Source organism: Desmodus rotundus, chromosome 6 (genome assembly GCF_022682495.2).
Source record: "Desmodus rotundus isolate HL8 chromosome 6, HLdesRot8A.1, whole genome shotgun sequence".
In the NCBI taxonomy this organism is placed as follows: Eukaryota; Metazoa; Chordata; class Mammalia; order Chiroptera; family Phyllostomidae; genus Desmodus; species Desmodus rotundus.
Window position 1 is genome coordinate 64,937,614 of NC_071392.1, and position 20,149 is coordinate 64,957,762.

Here is a 20,149-nt window from a genome sequence, read left to right on the forward strand (position 1 = left end):
TTGTTGTCATTTTGCTATTCATAATTTTTTATCTTCTTCAATTTCATAGATAAGTCCCTTTAACATTTCATATAATAAGGGCTTGGTAATGATGAGCTCCTTTAAATTGACCTTATCTGGGAAGCACTTCATCTGCCTTTCCATTCTTTTTTTTAATTTACTTTTTATTTTTTAAATATATTTATTGATTATGCTATTACAGTTGTCCCATTTCCTCCCCTTCATCCCACTCCATCCTGCCCACCCCCTCCCTCCCACATTCCCCCCCTATAGTTCATGTCCATGGGTCATACTTATAAGTTCTTTGGCTTCTACATTTCCTATACTATTCTTACCCTCCCCCTGTCTAGTTTCTACCTACCATTTATTCTACTTATTCTCTGTACCTTTCCCCCTCTCTCCCCCTCCTACTCCCCTGTTGAAAACCCTCCATGTGATTTCCATTTCTGTGGTTCTGTTCCTGTTCTAGTTGTTTGCTTAGTTTCCTTTTGTTTTTGTTTTAGGTGTGGCTGTTAATAACTGTGAGTTTGCTGTCATTTTTACTGTCCATATTTTTTATCTTCTTTTTCATAGATAAGTCTCTTTAATGTTTCATATAATAAGGGTTTGGTGATGATGAACTCCTTGAACTTGACCTTATCTGAGAAGCACTTTATCTGCCCTTCCATTCTAAATGATAGCTTGGCTGGATAGAGTAATCTTGGATGCAGGTCCTTGCCTTTCATGACTTGGAATACTTCTTGCTAGCCCCTTCTTGCCTGTAAGGTCTCTTTGGAGAAATCAGCTGACAGTCTTATGGGAACTCCTTTGTAGGTAACTGTCTCCTTTTTTCTTGCTGCTTCGAAGATTCTCTCCTTCTGCTTAATCTTGGGTAATGTAATTATGATGTGCCTTGGTGTGTTCCTCCTTGGGTCCAGCTTCTTTGGGACTCTCTGAGCTTCCTGGACTTCCTGGAAGTCTATTTCCTTTGCCAGATGAGGGAAGTTCTCTTTCATTATTTGTTCAAATAAGTTTTCAAGTTTTTGTTCTTCCTCTTCTCCTTCTGGCACCCCTATAATTCGGATGTTGGAACATTTCAAGATGTCCTGGAAGTTCCTAAGCCTCTTCTAATTTTTTTGAATTCTCATTTCTTCATTCTTTCCTGGTTGGATGTTTCTTTTTTCCTTCTGGTCCACACTGTTGATTTGAGTCCAGTTTCCTTTCCATCACTATTGGTTCCCTGTACATTTTCCTGTTTCTCTTAGCATAGCCTTCATTTTTTCAGCTAATTTGTGACCAAATTCAACCAATTCTGTGAGCATCCTGATTACCAGTGTTTTGAACTGTGCATCTGATAGGTTGGCTATCTCTTTGTTGCTCAGTTGCATTTTTTCTGGAGGTTTGATCTGTTCTTTCATTTGGGCCATTTTTTTTTGTCTTGGCACTCCTGTTATGTAAAGGGGCGGAGCCTTAGGTGTTCACCAGGGCGGGGTAACGCTGGTCACTGCCCTGTGATGCTGTATGTGGGCGGAGGGGTCAAGAGGGAGCAATGGCACTTGCTCCACTCTCTGCTGTTTGAGTCACTCCCTCTGCTACCCACAATCAAACTGGGCCCCTATAGTGCTGATTCCCGAGTGGGTGGGCTTGTGCACGCTCTAAGCCCCTGTGGGTCTCTCCAATGAACTCTCCTGTGAGGCTGGGAGTTTCTCCCACTGCTGCCTCAACCCCCATGGGTGTTTTCAATCAGAGGTTCGAGCCTTTATTTCCCCGTGCTGGAGTCCTGGGTTGTGTGGTCTATTTTGCTCCCACGCTGTTCCTCCTGGTTTATCTATGCTTGAATGTGGGGCCATGGGGTCTGCTAGCTTCCACACTGCCTGCCCCGTTCCACAATCCGCCATGTCTCTGGGTCCACCAGCCGTTGCCTTGCCGCGAGTCCTCTCTGCCCCAGTTGCCCATCTCCGCCCCTCCTACTGGTCTAGATGAATGTTTCTTCTTTATCTCCTTGGTTGTCGGACTTCCATAGAGTTTGATTTTTCTGTCAGTTCTGGTTGTTTTTTGTTTTTAAATTGTTGTTGTCCTCCTTTTGGTTGTGCAAGGAGGTGCAGTGTGTCTACCTATGCCTCCATCTTGGCCAGAACGTGTTCTGATATTTGAATCTGCCCCTCCATTCTAAGTGAAAGCTTTGCTGGATGTAGGTCCTTGCCTTTCATGACTTCAAATACTTCTTTCCTTCAAAAACCTTCTTACCTTTAAGGTTTCTTTTAAGAAATCAGCTGATAGCCTTTTGGGCACTCCTTCGGAGGTAACTCTCTCCTTCCCTCTTGCTGCTTTTAAGATTCTCTATCTTTAATCTTGGGTAACTTAATGGTGATGTATATGCCTTGGTGTGTTCCTGTTTGGGTCCAATTTCTTTGGGACTCTGGGCTTCCTGGACTTCCTGGAAGTCTATTTCCTTCACCAGATTGGGGAAGTTTTCCTTCATTATGTTTTCAAATGAGTTTTCAACTTCTTGCTCTTTGTCTTCTCCTTCTGGCACCCCTATGATTCAGATATTGGGACATTTAAAGTTGTCCCAGAGGTTTCTAAGCCTGTCCTCATTTTTTTGAATTCTTGTTTCTTCATTCTGTTCTGGTTGGATGTTTATTTCTTCCTTTTGATTTGAGTCCCAGTTTCCTTCCCATATTGTTGGTTCCCTGAATATTTTGCTTTATTTCACTTTGTGTAGCCTTCATTTGTTCCTTCATTTTGGAACTGAGCTCAGTCAGTTCTGTGAGCATCCTGATTACCAGTGTTTTGAGTTCTACATCACATAGGTTGGCTATCTCCTCAATTCTTAGCTCTTTATCTGGAGTTTTGATCTGTTCTTTCATTTGGGTCATATTTCTTTATCTTGGTGCACCTGTACATTGTAAGGGGAGGAGCCTTAGGTATTCTTCAGGGTGGTGCAACCCTCTTTGCTGTGTTATGGCACTGTCTGTTGGGGAGGCGTCAGAGAGGAAACAATGTGGCTCACTTGCTTGGCCCTAGCCCCACTTTTCAACAAACTCTCATGTGAGACTGGGAGTTTCTCCCACCGTGGCAACACCCACCGTAGTTTACCGCTAGCTTGAGTCTTTAGTTTCCTGTTCAGCCAGTCCTTGCCACAGGTCCCCTCAGTCAGCCCAGCCCTCACAGTCTGCCACCTCGCAGTGGGTCTTTTCTGCCCGCCTGGCTGCCCGTCTGTCTCCTATTGGTCTGCTTGAATGTTTCTTTAATTCCTTGGTTGTCAGAGTTCCATGCAGTTTGATTTTCTGACACTTCTGGTTGTTTATTGTTTTTAGATTGGTTGTTATCCTCCTTTTGGTTGTGCAAGGAAGTGAAGGGTTTCTACCTATACATCCATCTTGGATGGAACTCTCCTCCCACAGGAAACTTAAAGGTCATCTAATAATTCTTCATTTTCTAGATGAATGAACCAAGACCCAGAGGATAACCAGTTTGCTCAAACTCAAACATTTATTTAATAGAGATATTTAATTTCATTTGAGGTCTGTTAATACTCAACTTTATAATATGCCATACTATAATAATTCAATAATACAGTATTTCATGCCATAATAACTCAAGAGGCACCAAATTAATCAGTATTAGGTTTTTACTTTTAGAATTATTTTAAGTATAGCAACATTATATTATAGAGGTTTTATATGAGAATATGATAATAAAATGTTAAAATGAAATATTTATTATAATAAAGTGTTTATAAAATCAACATCTTATTTATATCTTTTTATATTCTTAAAGCTGTGTCTGTAAATTGATGGCTAACAAAACTAGGATTTTGGTCACTTCTAAAATGGAACACTTAAAGAAAGCTGACAAAATATTAATTTTACATGAAGGTAGCAGCTATTTTTATGGGACATTTTCAGAATTACAAAATCTACGGCCCGACTTCCACTCAAAGCTCATGGGATATGATTCTTTCGACCAGTTTAGTGCAGAAAGAAGAAATTCAATCCTAACTGAGACCTTACGGCGTTTCTCATTAGAAGGAGATGCTGCCATCCCCCGGAACGAAACAAAAAAACAGTCTTTTAAGCAGACTGGAGAGTTTGGTGAAAAAAGGAAGAACTCTATTCTCAATCCAATCAATTCTGCAAAAAAATTTTCAATAGTGCATAAGACTCCATTACAAATGAATGGCATCGAAGAAGATTCAGAAGAGCCTTCTGAGAGAAGACTGTCCTTGGTTCCAGATTCTGAGCAGGGAGAGGCTATCCTGCCGCGAAGCAATGTGATTAACACTGGTCCCACATTTCAGAAACGAAGGAGGCAATCTGTTCTGAACCTGATGACACACTCCTCAGTGAACCAATGTCAAATCATTCACCAAAGGACAGCAGCATCCACAAGAAAAATGTCACTGGCCCCTCAGGGGGACTTAGCTGAAATGGATATATATTCAAGACGTTTATCTCAAGGTAGTGGCTTGGAAATAAGTGAAGAAATTAATGAAGAAGACTTAAAGGTGCGTATAAATTATTAGTGGTTTTTATTTTTATTTATTTATTTATTTTTGCCGCAGAGTACAACTGAGTGGAATACAATATATAGTATGTTACAAAACCTACTCAAATTATGTGTTTAGCATGAGGTTTATCTTAAGACTCTGAAAGTGCAAAGTTCATAATTACAAGCAACTTCAAAATGTAAAAGAATCAACTATTTCCTTTTGCGATAGACATATCTTTTCTCATAAAACGTAGGTCAAAGCAAGGGCTAGTGTTAGATTTACTGGGCCAGTGAAAATCATTATTATAAATTAGAAAAAATATAAATATTAAAAATCATTATAAAACTGCTTATTACCACCTTAAAACCTCCCTAGGAAGAGGTAGAGTATAAATAAGTATGTAAACAGATAAAGCAGTTATTTAGATCCCAGGAAATATTTCTGTATGTAAGGTATATAAGCACCTAGTTTCTTGATAGGACTACATATTCTGGTTTTTTATTTTGGTTTATATGTCAATCTTACCTTATCTTAGTGTAAGATTTTTTATCTTTTAAATTTGTTTTATACATTGGGTTTCTAGACAGGTTTCTTTTAAAGAAGGTGTGTGAAACTCAACATATACTAGCACCAGCCTTCAGATAGAAAGTTTTTTACATTAAGTTTTAAATAATAAAATATTTTTATTTTTAAAATAGGAATCAATATAAATGGAGCAGATCTGTTTAATTTTTACTAGAAAAATTATTTATGTGCCTTGGATGAAACAGTGTTGTAATGAATTGATATGTTTAATATCATAGATCAATTAAGAGTAGTATGACTTTTTGGCAATCACAAGTCATTTAACATCTCTGGTCTGAGTTTTCCTCTTTTGTAAAATGAAGGAACATAATATATTATCTCTAAAATAAATACTTTCAGTATTCAAATAATTTTTTAAAAGGTTTCCTAAAGGATAATTTATTTATGTGGTTTTAATATCAGTCCAAGTGAATTTCTCAAACCTGAGCCTTATAAATTTAGTTGTAAAGAGTGATTTCTTTGATTAATACCTAGCTATTATTTATTGATTGCTTCTGATGCCAGGCAGCATATACTTAGTCCCTATTACTATCCTAGAATATACCTATCATTATCCTCAGTTATACATAAGGTAACTAAAATTTAGAAACGTTCAACTGCCCAAATCCAAGAAGCATCTAGGAAGTCAATGTGGAATCCAGATTCAAAGTCACATTTATTGTTCTCTAGTAATCTTCATTAACCTAACTAGTGTGCTATGTCCCAATTTCATAGGACTTCTTCTTTGAAATTTTACTGCTTCTTCTATGAATTTTGTTGACTTTGTGAGAAACAAAATATCCTTTCCCTTTGGACTACCTAGAATCAATATTTTTCAAATTTTTGAAATGCAGCCACATTTGACAAAAGCTTCTAGGGGAATACACTGAGGAACAGAATTCTGCAATTTAAATCATAGATGGAGAGAGAATCCTAGGCCAGGGGTGTTAAACTCATTTTCACTGGGGGCCACATCAGCCTCGAGGTTGCCTTCAAAGGGCCAAATATAATTTCAACTCCTTAACTGTTAAGGAGTAGTTACATTTATACTGTCCTAAAATTATTTCAGCCCTTTGAAAGCAACCACAAGGCTGATGTGGCCACTGGTGAAAATGAATTTGACACCCCTGTCCTAGGCTACTTAAGAATTTACAAACATCAATTGGCCCCAGGTCTATTTGGAGGTTTCTACAGCTAGCAAAATTTCAATCTGTGCTTATCCATAGACCCCCTTAAGAAATAAGTTAAATCAAGTAGAGTTCTAGGAAGCTTCATTGTGATGGTACTGTTCATTTGATGAAAGATGTGACATTGATAAGCATTAAAATGGTAAAATTGCCCCAAAACAATAGTTACATAATCAGTGATATGCTTTCAGAATTTTGAAGAATTACCGTGCTTCTCATTTTTTAAAAAGCTATGTTGCTCCAGTGGACCTACTGGGTGCAGAGTGACACCACATGTGTCATTCATAGTGGCTTATATTTGTATTAAATTCACTTAGCTTCAAATAGCGGTATTTTCTTATTTTCACACATTCAAAATAAAACTGCATAGGTGAAACTGTATAGTCTTGTTGTAACAACCATGTGTGCTTTTTTTCAGGAGTGCTTTTTTGATGACATGGAGAGCATACCAGCAGTGACTACATGGAACACGTACCTTAGATATGTTACTGTCCACAAGAGCTTAAGTTTTGTGCTGATTTGGTGTTTAGTTATTTTTCTTGCTGAGGTAAATATTTTCTGCTGTAAAATATTACTTTGATTTAAAGCCAAAATAATAATAGTTTGTAAGGATATATGTATATACAAGGGACACCCCCCAAAAACTCAGATTATTTATCAATATTGTGTATTTATTTTTATATGTTTAAACTTCAGTCACTTTCAAAGTACTCTCCATTTGATGCACTACACCTATTGAGACATTTTTTCCATTGCTTAAAAAAGTTTTTGAACTCACTGATTTTGATACCTTTTAGTGCTTCTGCTATTTTTTGTTTCACCTCTTCCACATTGGCAAAATGTTTCCCTTTGAGGACCTTTTCATTTGGGGAAACAAACAAACAAAAATCACTCCAGTTGAGATGGGATGAACAGGGAGGATGGAGCATGAGGGTCATGCCATTTTTTGGTAAAAACTGCTCAACACTCAGCACAGTGTGGGTAGTTGTGCTTGTAAATCACCCATCAATGAAATGGGCAAATGCATTGAAAGAATCTTCAAAAAAAATTCACTGAAGCATAATTCAGCCTCTCACAAAAATGCCAGCTGGTACATTGATACAGATGGGTTCCTGGAACACTCACCTGGGGGTGGGGGCCTGTAGTACAAGGGGTCTATCCTCCAGAAGATAAATCTGGATAATATAAAGGTATGTCCTCATATATGTATACACATATAAATGTATATACATAAAAATAAGTATATATGTATATATATAACTGTACATTATAAAATGGTATGTATACTTTTATATATTCTTTCTACAAGTATATATACTATATGTAGAAAAAGTACATGTATAGTTTTATGTAGTTTTTTCTACAAGTAGAAAAACTATATAGTTTTTCTATAGTTTTCTATGTAGTTTTTTCTACTTGTAGAAAAAACTATATGTATAGTTTTATATAGTTTCTCTATAGGTATATATACTATATAAAATAGACTTAAACACATATCTTCTCTATGAAGAGTTATTACTAAACATATTCAAAACCTCAATGTAGAATGTCTTTATATGGATTGAAATTAAACACTGAAAATCATTCTGTACTAAGTTCTAAATTCACTTGACTCTAGATATTGGATTACTAAATATGCAAGTGATGAATCACCACCTTTAAATGACTTCCTTCAAAAATGAAGTAAACATATTAGTGGCTTAGTAATCATTGTAAACAACCCTTTTAGAGACTTGAATTACCCAGTTGCTTACAGAATATTTTTGTTCAAAACCATCACGGTGTCTTTGCCATGGCCCTGCTGTCCTTCACATCAGCAGGCTTAAAAAAAGGGGAGGTGCAAATGGCACAGCGGGCCACAAGATCAGTTCCACATCAACATAAGAGGTTCCTGAAACTGGTTGATGGATGAGGCTTTTCTCTAGATTAGGAGCAGCCACCTCAATGGTGAAAGGAGCCTGGCCGATGGGTGCAGTGGCTTTGAAGCTGAACGGAGAGCATTTACCCACCAGTCGTCTAAGGGGGCAGTTGTAACTCAGCACCAGCCAAGGAGTTGTTATGAGGGCATTTGGGGTCAGTTTTACAAAATCTTCTTATTTATCAAGATAAAATAGAAACTCAGATTTTTGTGTAAAATTTTCCCATTTTTAAATGTGGGTAGTCAATTAAATAAAAACAAATAAACACTACATTGTCACAACAAAACACATCTGTAGATTGGATTCAGCCTGTGAATGACTACTTACACTAGATATTTATTCCAGAGGACACTGCTGGATGTGTCCTAACATACAACCTAAATCTAACATGAAGGCCCATGCTGCCTTCAGGGAAGAAATGAGCCAAGGGAAGAGCTGCCTTTCCTGAGGCTATATAAATACATATATAACTGAAACCAAGCTGATTATTACACATTTGTCCTGTTATTAAGCTGGTTGTAACCTCATTTAAGAAGCCTACAATAAGCCCTGGCTGGTATAGCTCAGTTGGCTAGAGCATCTCCCTTAACCAAAAGGTTGTGTGTTTGATTCTAGTCAGGGCACATACCTATCTCCATTGCCGGTCTGTGTTCTGGTGAGTGCCACCCTGGTCCAGACACGTAAGATCCCTGAGCTGGGCGTGTATAGGAGGCAACAAATTGATGCTTCTTTCTCTCACAGTGATGATTCTCTCTAAAAGCAAAAAAAAATGTCCTCAGGTAAGGATAAAAAAAAAGTCTATATAAATTTCATCACTCCTCTGTGACCATATTAGTGTTAAGTATGTATAGGTGTGTTCTAAAAAGTTATGTATACTACTTCACCTCTAAACCATTGGTTTCCATTTGATTTTTGGGTTCTGATATCTCTTTTGCCATACTACTATTTTAAATTAATAAACCAAATGAAGGCTTGATGCGATATATAACATAGCATAGTCCCAACTCTGGAATCACACTTACCTGGCTGTGAATTCTAACTCCATCTTATTAACACTACGAAACTCAGCCAGTTAGTTATCCTCCTTAAGCTTTGATTTCCTCATCTATACAGTGGAGGTTTTAAGAATACCAGCTTCAGAGGCCATTTTTGTGGATTAACAGACAAGATGATGATGAAGCACTTAATGGAGGGCTTGGCACAAATTGAGCAATGCTTGTTCTCATTAATAGCGTTAAGGCCAAATTGCCATTTTAAAGCTCAAAACAGTTTTAGGTGAACAAGTCCATAACACAGACATAATGAAAGTTTCAATAATTCCTTTTACACTTTAACCAAAATATGGGGTTAGATAATTTAACACTTCACATGAGAAATAAAAGTTGCATTGAAATGTATTTTAAATTTACATTACCTGGTTAATGTATGCCATTCTTGCCAAATGACCAATATTAATGTGAACAAAACCCAGTCATGTACTACATTTAATCTCAAACCAGCCCTTAATAATTGTTAATATTTCAAACCTTTGCATTGAAAGATCACATTTCTTGATTGTTTTCAATTTATAGTGTTATGTAAGAAAAACAGCCCTATCTGAATATTGTGGTGATTTATGTTAATTCACAGGACCTTTTTCCCATGCAAGTCTGTAGAGTTAAACTTATATATCTTTCAAAATGGTGTAAAATTAATTAATTGGTGATGGAGCTTTGAGTTTCTGCATATGTGTATAATATTAGCTCACTTAATCAAGAAGACAATGCTCGTTTGTCTTTGGGCTAGAAGCTAAATTACAACAGAGCATGCAAATGCTGTATAACTATCCATTATTTTTGAGCTCTCAAAAATCATTGCAAAAATTTTCTTTCTAATGGACAAAACAATTGATAATGTCATTTTCTAGGCAAGAATTAAAATACTAAATGATAAGCCTTTTGGGCCAATATCCTAGAAGCACTGCCCATTAACAGGCTCTCAAAATTTTGAATAACAAAAATTTGGTGAAACTAGGCAAATAGTAATTGTTTTAATTATGTGCACAGTTATGTAGCTAAACAGATTATTCACTGATGTTCACAATTCTGTTGCTTTCTTTGAATCAAAATTCACATAGGTTTTATTTTTGATTGTTCCTTTTTTTATCCTCACATAAGGATATGTTTATTGATTTTAGAGAGAGAGGAAAGGAGAGAGAGAGAGAGAAGAGACTGAAAGAGATGTGAGAGAGGAAACATCAGTCAGTTGCCTCACATATGTGCCCTGACCAGGGATCAAACCCTCAGACTTTTGGTGTACAGGATGATGCTCCGATTTACTGAGTTACCTGACCAAGACAAACACCTATCTTTTTTCCTTTTTCTTTTTAAATTATATTTTGTTGTTAATGCTGTTACAGCTGTCCCAATTTTTTGCCCTTTGCTCCACTCCACCGAACTGCCCCTAATCCCTCAGGCAATCCCCACACCATTGTCCTTGTCCATGGGTCATGCATGTATGTTCATTGGCTACCCTATTCCCTATGCTGTACTTTACATCCCCATGACTGTTCTGTAACTATCAATTGGGACTTCACTGAAAAGGTGGCTAATCCCGTCAACTTTTTTGCTTATCTTCCTAACACCTTTCCCATCTGGCAATCGTCAAAACATTTTCTGTGTCTATGATTCTGTTTCTGTTCTACCGGTTTATTTTGTTTTTTAGATTTAATTGTTGATAGATATGTATTTATTGACATTTTATTGTTCATATTTTTTATCTTCTTCTTAAAGAAGACCCTTTAACATTTAATTTAATACTGGTTTGGTGGTGATGAATTTCTTTAGCTTCTTCTTGTCTGGGAAGCTCTTTATCTGTCCTCCAATTCTCCTGGATAGAGTAATCTTGATTGTAGGTCTTTGCTTTTCATCACTTCGAATATTTATTGTCAATCCCTTTTAGCCTGCAAAGTTCCTTTGAGAAATCAGCTGACGGTCTTATTGGAAGTCCCCTGTAGGTAACTGCATTTATTTTGCTGCTTTTAAGATTCTCTCTTTATTTTTAACCTTTGGTATTTTAATTATGATATGTCATGGTGTGGGCCTCTTTGGGTTAATCTTCTTTGGAGCTCTCTGTGCTTCCTGGACTTGTTTGTATATTTCCTTCACCAGATTAGGGAAATTTTCTGTCATTTTTCAAATAGGTTTTCAATTTCTTGCTCTTTCTCTTCTCCCTCTGGTACGCCCATGGTGTGAATATTGGTATGCTTGAAGTTGTCCTAGAGGCTCCTGACACTATCCTCATTTTTTTGTATTTTTTCTCTTCTTGTTGTTCTGATTGGGTGTGTTTTTCTTCCTTAAATTCCAGATCGCTGATTTGATTCTACTGTTGATTTGCTGTAAATTGTTCTTTATTTGAATTAGTATATCCTTCATATCTGACTGAATCTTTTTTATGCTGTTGAGATTCTCACTAAGTTCACTGAGCATGCTTATAACCGTTGTTTTGAACTCTGCATCCAGTAGATTGCTTGTCTCCATTTTGTTTAGTTCTTTTTTCTGCAGTTTTGTTCTGTTCTTTCATTTGGGCCATGTTTTTTTGTCTCCTCATTTTCACAGCCTCTCTGTGTTCTTTCTATGTATTAGGTAGAGCTGCTATGTCTCCTAGGCTTGGTAGAGTGGCCTAATGCAGCAGGTGTCCTGTAAGGTGCACTGACACAGCCTCTCCTATCACCCAAGCTGGGTGCTCAAGGTGCACCTACCATGTGGGGTACGTACACCCTACTCATATAGTTGTGCCTTGGTTGCTGTTGACACATCTGAAGTCATCCGCCTCCTGTATTCTTCATGGGGCTGCCCAGCATAGGCTACAAAGTGATCTGCAGATGGCTGCTACTTGAGCTGGGCTTGGAATGGCACAGGTGAAGCCAAGCTGTGACCAAGACCTGCTACTGCTAGTGACAGGCCTGGGGCCACTCAGTGAGAAGTATGGGGCTCACTGAGGACAGATGCTGTTTGTTTGAGAGAACTGAAGAAAATCTGAAGCGTGGGCCAATATAAGCCATTCGTAAGGAAAATACACTGGAAACAGCTTGGGTGGTCCCAAGTTGGATTGGGTGAGTCCTCAGGAACACCTGTGTGGCACACACCATGTGAGACAGGTTAATGGAATCTTACAAATGGTGCCCACCTGCCAGCTCTGTAGGGGAGGGCTCAGAAAAGGAACAGGGGCCTCTGCCAGCACTTCTATGTGGGAGAAAGCTGTCCCCTAGCACTTGCCCTAATGCTGGACAATTCAGTTCTTCCCTGTATGTTTCTGGTGCCTTTTAGTCTGCTGCCCCCATGCTGGAACTCAGGAGTGAGTCTGAGTAAGTCCATGTGTGGGCCCTTTAAGAGGAACTGCCTGGTTCTGCAGAAGTTTCTGTCTTCCACAACCTCAATCCCCACTGGTTTTTATGGCCAGAAATTGCGGGAATTTCTTTTCCTGGCACTGGAACCCTGGGCTGGGGAGGCTGGTGTGGAGCTGGAATCCCTGCTCCTGAGAGATCCCATCTGATTTTTATCTGCCACATGTGGGTGTCATTTCGTGCCTCTGCCCCACCTACCAGTCTTGATGTGGCTTCTTCTTTAATTCTGTAGTTATAGGACTTCCTTTCAGCTTGATTTTTGGTGGTTCCAAATGATGGTAATTTTGTTGTTCAGTTGTAATTTTGAAACGGTTGTGCAAGGAGATGAGGCTTATTTACCTTTGCTGCCATCTTTTAAAAAAGATTTTGTCTATTTATTTTTAAAGAGATGGGAAGGGAGGGAGAAATAAAGGGAGAGAAACATTGGTCGGTTGCCTCTCTCATGCTCTCAGTGGGGGATCTGGCCTGCAACCCAGGCATGTGCCCTGATGGAGAATCAAACTGGTGGCCTTTTGGTTCTCAGGCCAGCATTCAATCCACTGAGCCATGCCAGCTATCATTATGTGGCCATTTTTACCCTCCTTTCTTGATACCAGTGTTCCCTTTTCTCATTATCATTGAAATATGTTATTATTGCTTTGCATTATGATACAATTGCTAATCCAGGAAGATAGTTCAGTTCTTTTAAATCTTGCTTAGTGCCTCATGCTCATCGTGGTCACAGATCCTAAGAAAGGTTAAAATACATTTCTTCCTTGGTTAAAGTGATTTATCCATTTTTAGTTTTCATATGGGTTGTACTTCAGTTTAGATTTTATGATTACATACAGTAGGTACAATATGCTCCTCTTTTACAGTAATCAATACATAGCCTTTTTAATGTTTTCAAATTGCTTCACTGAAAAAAGTAGTTCTGTTCTATTTGTTACTACTTATCATTAGTATGTCATCCTGATATGGGTCAGTCTACCATTGTATTTTTGTGCCTTTTCTTATACTATAAGATAATATTTTCTGTAAGTTCTTAGATATTAGCACCAAGGATATAGGTTATAAAAAGTCTATTATCTTTCTAGTGTGTCTGCTTGGTAGTGCATTGTTGACTAGATAGAGAAAAAACACAAATAATAGATTAGGAGGCAGTTTCCTGGTTCCTTTTACACTTGAGGGTAGTGTTGTTGACTGGAGTTTCTTGAAAATCCTGTTTAGTGCTTTCATTCTATGATTTTTTAAGAAATACGTCAGAGAACTGCTGTATCCTATTCTTCTGTGATTTTTCTTGTCTGCTAATGAGGAATCCCCGGGTGGCTTGGACATGTAATATGATCCCATAATACCTCTGCTGCTATTGATGGACAGTAATTTTTTTTTAGTTTTTATTGTTATTCAATTACAGTCGTCTGCATTTTCTCCCCATCCCTCCACCCCACCCCATCAGAACCCACTTCCCTCCCCCGCGACAGTAATCCTTTTAAGGCAGCTTTACTTAGCATGGTTCTAAGTTTTAGGACATGATTTGACCTGAGAAGCATTAAAATTGTGTATTAAGCCATGACAGAGTGTCACTTCATACTATTTCCTGTCATTCATACAGCTATTAATTTACTTAACACATTCTTTTAGTTCCCTTAATATGCTAGCACAATTCTGCATACTTTTTGTACAGTGAAGAACAAAACAGAACATACAAGTGGAATACATTAATGTACCTATGTTCATAATGTGGAGGAACATGTATAATGATGTGCTACTTTGGTAAAACTCAACGTGTGAATAGTGTTTTATTTTTATTTTTTTTATTTTTTATTGTTTTTCAAGTACAGTTGTCTCCATTTTCTCCCATCCCTCCCCTCCACCTCACCTAACCCCACCTCCTACCCTCAATCCTTCCCCTCTTTGGCTTTGTCCATGGGTCCTTTATACATATTCCTTGACGACCCTTCCCCTTCTTTCCCCTTATCCCCCTACCCACTGTCCTCTGGTTACTATTAGTCTGTCTTTATTCCAATGTCTCTGTTTATATTTTGCTTCCTTTTTTGTTTTGATTATGTTCCACTTATAGGTGAGATCATATGGTATTTGTCTTTCACTGCCTGACTTATTTCATTTAGCATAATGCTCCCAGTTCCATCCAGGCTGTTGAGAAGGGCAAGAGCTCCTTTTTTCCTTCTGCTGTGTAGTATTCCATTGTGTAAATGTACTACAGTTTTTTGACCCACTCATTTACAGATGGGCATTTAGGTTGCTTCCAATATTTGACTATTGTAAATTGTGCTGCTATGAACATTGGGGTGCATAGTTTCTTTTGGATTGGTGTTCCAGGGTTCTTAGGATATAATCCCAGCAGTGGAATTGCCAGGTCAAAAGGCAGTTCCATTTTTAGTTTTCTGAGGAAATTCCATACTGTTTTCCACAATGGCTTCAGCAGTCTATAATGTTTTAATAGGTCTTCATTTAACACAGATCTCATTTTGTAATTTGGGAGGTAGTTCTGAGTTCTGTACATGTACAAAGCTTGTAGGATAAATTGGTTTTGGTTCTATATCTTTATATAACATGTCATCTGCTCCTTCTAATGTGTTTTCTAAATGATCATTGTGTACTTTCTCTCTGTTGACATTTTTAAGTGTATTTTAAAGTATTCTCTTATCTATTGATTTATTTAGATTGACTCTATCTATGCTGACTGTTTACCAGGTTTTGTGCTAGGCATTGAGCATACAGTGTGAACAAGCACATATGACTCTCTCTGCTCTTATGAAGCAGATTCTGAAGGAGGAGATAGATGATAACTACATTTTGATGGAAATAATTACATAACATGATAATCTCCAGAGGGAAATAAATTGTTTTAATATAAAGGTGGGAAAAGGAGGGTAGACAGGGAGGCCTTTCTGAGGGAAAGACATTCACTTACACCCGAATGATAAGAAGACTCAGACATACAAAGACTGAGGTAAATGCAAAGCTCTTTGAAGAGTTTGAGGAATTATGGAAACTGAGAGGAGGCTAGTGTAATCGGGGGTGGGGGGGGGGAGAGAGAGAAGCAAGTGTCATTTAGTGATATAGACAATGTAGGCCAGAACTGGATTCCCAGGACCACTGGCTATATTAAAGAGCTTGGATTTTATTTTAAATGCAATGGGAAGCCTTTAAACTCAGAGGCTTCAGGTAGGATATGATGTGATCTTTTTCATGTTCTAAAAATCTCAACTCTGTCTGCTATATGAAAAATGGATTGGATGGGGGCATGAGGAGAGGCAGGGACATCTGTTGTGACTAGAAGGGATTGCTATTATTAACTAGGATTAACATCAAGAGCATTGAGGACCTTAGTCATAATTAGAGGCCTCTGCAGATATACCACAGTGAAATATTTACATGCGTCTTCTTTGTAGTCATTTAAAGTTCTTCAGGATGAAATTTTGGGTGACCATTATACCTTGTTTGCATGTACTCATACTTTTGAGCCTTTTATAAACCAGGTCTTATCACATTGCCCTGGCAGTTTTCTTCTCTTTCAAATCTATTTTCTTCTGTTGTGAATATCAGAATTGTATCTGGCCAGGGTTCCTCATAGGTCCTGGGTATGTTCTTGCTCTAGGTCTATATTACATCTTATTTTTAAAACCATACTATTAGGGTTTTACTAGATACATGATTAACTTTCATCTATCACATCTCCTAAGATATTTAGTAATTCAGTTAGCAAATAAGTTTTTCAAATATAAACACATGACTTCTCCTTCCATATGTATACACCATGACATTCTACACTCACATACATTTTATTTTAATCATGTAGATAAATTACCTACATAATTTTAATTCTGACCTAGCTTCTGAATATTGGTTTTCATTTTTCATCTTGGTTCCATTTGCAAAGTTCATGAATCATCATCCTGGCCATTCATGGAGAATGCCACCATCAGATTCCTGATGCCTAACAGTTTGCTTATACAATAAATACTCCATCTATGCCCCTATGTAATAGTTATTATAATCTATACATGTACTTTTCAATACATTAGCCACCAGCCACATGTGACCATATAAGTTAAGAGAATTTAATTAAAATAAAATGAAATTTTAAATTAGCTTCCTTATTCACACATACTAATTACATATCAAGTGATCAATGATACTGAACCAGCACATGTATATAACATTCCTATTATTGTTTAAATTTCTATTGGAGAATAGTCTATACTGTATTGTTTTCTATGTGACATGGAATGATGTTTAAAACCCTGGAAAAACTGAAAATACAGACCTCTTTGTTTTAACCATCCAGGACTATCACTCTATCATAAACTGTAGGAACTTTTATAATCTCAAAACATTTTGGAAATGAAGTAGTAGAACTTGCTTCCTCAGTTGTTTCTGTATAGTCCAAGTATTTTGGATAAAGTTATTATGTCAAGTGCTTGGAAAAGTTTTTGTTCCAGTCAATAAAAACTGTTTGGGTTGCAGTTTCCATGTCTGTGTCCACAAGAACCAGGAAAAACTTAATATTACAGAGGTTAGACTTGGAAAACTGCTTTGGTTATTCCATAGTAAATGTTAAATATAAAATATTTATTTCTGGGATTTACTCACATCCAGAGAATGTTGGTAATGCCAGCATTTTTGACACTCCTTTAGTTGGAATAAAGAGGGATGATAATAACCAAAGAGTGACTCAGAAATATACCTTTATACCTTTACCTAGGTTTTTGAGTATATTGATTAGTCTTAAGAAATAGAAAAATATTTGTCCAGGAAAAAAGACTTTTGACATGAATTATTGCTGAGTTTCATGTCATTTTAAATTTACTTGAATTTTAAAGAAACAAGGATAGTTTTTCTTTTTATAAATATGGTGCATGAAGGCTATGTGTACAATGAAGAAAAGTGGGAAAACAAGATTGATGCCTTAGATTTTTCCTCATTATAGCCCTATCTGATATGTGACTTTAACTAAAAGAGACATACCTGTTTCAAGTATAGGACATTATAATGTAATTTCTTAATTAATACTAAATGTCCTTTATAAATTTTATATAGTACTATTGAATAAGTTAAATTTGAGTATTAAGACTTATAGATTTATACCAAGTATATTTGTTTCTTTTCTCTCTCTTTTTTTTTTTTTTTGCTGTGTTCCCTTTCAAATTATTTTACTCACAATTTCTTGGTTTTTTATTTGACTTTTTGGTATAGTTATTATTGTGCAAATTGTATCATTTCAGCCATTTCTAGTATTACAATTGTGGGGGCATCAGCAGATTTTTATCCCACAGGGTTTAGGAGAATAGAAAGCCAAATTGATATAGAACAGAGTAAAGATCATTTAAATATCAAAGGAAGTAAACAAACTTACAGTTGTTAAATTTTTTTTTTGTTTAGCTGTGGCATAAAACATTTGTCCCTCAGACAAAAGTTTCCACCAGAGAAAACCCACATAGTACCAATAGTGTTTGTTTTAACCTGAATGCACCTTATCTTTATTCATAAACTGTGAATTTTTGTACTATTAACATGTTATCTGATTTTCATAAATATTAATCTCATCTCTTCCAATAACCTTACTCTTACTCTTACTCTTCCGATAATCTTACTCTATAAGACATTCTTACTTAGTCTTATAGATATTAGTCCCTCATAATCATTGCCTAACAAATGAAATTATTTATCTGGTTATACATAGCCAGATAAACTATCTGCCAGCAGGCTGAGATTTAAATAAACTTTACAAGAAATAAAGTTTATTTAAGATATTTAAGTATGAACTTAGCTCTCCTGTGGGGCAATGAATACTTCCTGTTGAATTAAAGAAAGAAATGACAAAGTATTTAATTCAGTGAAATTTGAATCCCATTAAGTTAACATGTTCTCACCACAATAATGGTTCTTAGAACAATTACTGCAGCTGCTGGGCCCAGTAAAGAAAAGGAAAATAAAATTGTGCATGTTTTGACGTTGGTCGTGGTGAAATTACAGGTGGGTGTGGGAATAATAGGAAAATATGGTGAAAAAAATCAAGTGTATATTGATTGTTCCATTCCAGGTGGCTGCTTCTTTGGTTGTGTTGTGGCTACTTAAAGAGTGAGTATTCCCTGTCCTATTGTGGATTGTATTTTGTTCCTATTGATTATTTGGGTCTTATTAAATATTGTATCGTCCACTGTGCTTCATTTCCCTGCAATATCATAGAAGTGAAAAATCAAATTCTTTTGTTTAGCATTATGGACATGTGCAGATCCTGCAGCTCTTCACTAACTTCTAAAGAATTCCATTGTGTTTAATTTTCATAAGATGTAGTGAAAATACTTAAAACAATATTATATATTGTAATTTTCTCTGCATACTTAATAAAAATCAAGTTTATCTTTTTCAATGGTGAAAAAGCTTAATCTACTTTCTGGCAAAAGTAAGTCCTTGAGATTAAAGGCATAAGCCCTGCTAATAGAAATATGTTGTATTTCTTTAGACTCAACTTCAGTTTCATTTACAATATATTGGAAATTCAATGGGAAGTTTCGGTTGCTGAATAACAATTTCCCTTTGCTTTACAGACGACCTCCTCAAGACACAGGGAATAGTACTGGGAGTACAAATGGCAGCTATGCATTGATCATCACCAACACCAGCTACTTTTATGTTTTTTACATTTATGTGGGAGTAGCTGACACTTTGCTTGCTCTGGGATTCATCCGAGGTTTACCGCTGGTACATTCTCTGATCACAGTGTCGAAAATTTTACATCACAAAATGTTACATTCTGTTCTTCATGCACCTATGTCAACCCTCAACATGTTAAAAGCAGGTACTTAACTAGGGATACAAAAATAAAGCTGCTGATCCACCATCCAGGGGGCGTGTGATTTAGTTGGCTTTCTAGTAGTAGCTCTACACAGAGGCATCTGCACCTTTATTGAGCTTCCTTATGACAGGCGTGTAGAGTTTTTGGAACCAATAGACTATCCGATATTGTTGTTCTTCATATTTCTGTATCAGTGAATTCGAGTAGCTCAGTTTGTGCTCATAACATTGCAATAGCAGCAGCAAGCCTTTCTGGGTCGGTTATTCTCCATTCAGATGTTTGGTCTAACCCCTGCAAGGCATCTTGAGTGTATAGCCAATGTGCAATATTGTTTAAAAGAGAAGATTTGAAGCAATCAAGGAAAATATAAAATTCTTTTACTGATAAAATCTTTTGATGGAGTAAAATAATTTAGTTTCTTATAACTGTTCAAAGGTGATCATACAGATTTGTTTCAGGTTATTTTTTTTCACTTTTTTGTGGGAGGAGGGTTGTTGGTGATTGAAATCCCAAATGTATTTTAAAAGTATTTTTTATACCATCATAGAGGTTGGTAAAAGGGTAGAAGCTTTCAGTTATAAGATGAATAAGGCCTGAGAATTTAATATATAATGTGACTGTAACTGATAACACTTTATTGTATAATTGAAATTTGCTAAGAGAATAAAACTTAAATGAGAGGTGATAGATGTGTAACTCTCTGGAAGGAACCCTTTCACGATGCGTACATATATCAAACCACTACATCGTACACTTGGGATACCTTACAATTTTATTTGTCAGTTATACCTCAATAAAAATAAGTCACAGATAATA

The 20,149-nt window shown here is 36.7% G+C and overlaps 1 protein-coding gene across 8 annotated transcripts in view; it reads left to right on the forward strand.

Moving 5' to 3' along the window:
• Nucleotides 1–20,149, forward strand: part of CFTR (CF transmembrane conductance regulator) — a 209,671-nt gene that overhangs the window by 97,312 nt on the left and 92,210 nt on the right. For all 8 annotated transcript variants that reach the window (XM_053926745.1, XM_053926748.2, XM_045191452.3 and 5 more), the window contains 4 exons: nucleotides 3,763–4,489; nucleotides 6,644–6,772; nucleotides 18,578–18,615; nucleotides 19,086–19,336. In XM_053926745.1, coding sequence (XP_053782720.1) covers nucleotides 3,763–4,489; nucleotides 6,644–6,772; nucleotides 18,578–18,615; nucleotides 19,086–19,336 — 1,145 coding nt within the window. The remainder of the gene's footprint in view (nucleotides 1–3,762; nucleotides 4,490–6,643; nucleotides 6,773–18,577; nucleotides 18,616–19,085; nucleotides 19,337–20,149) is intronic.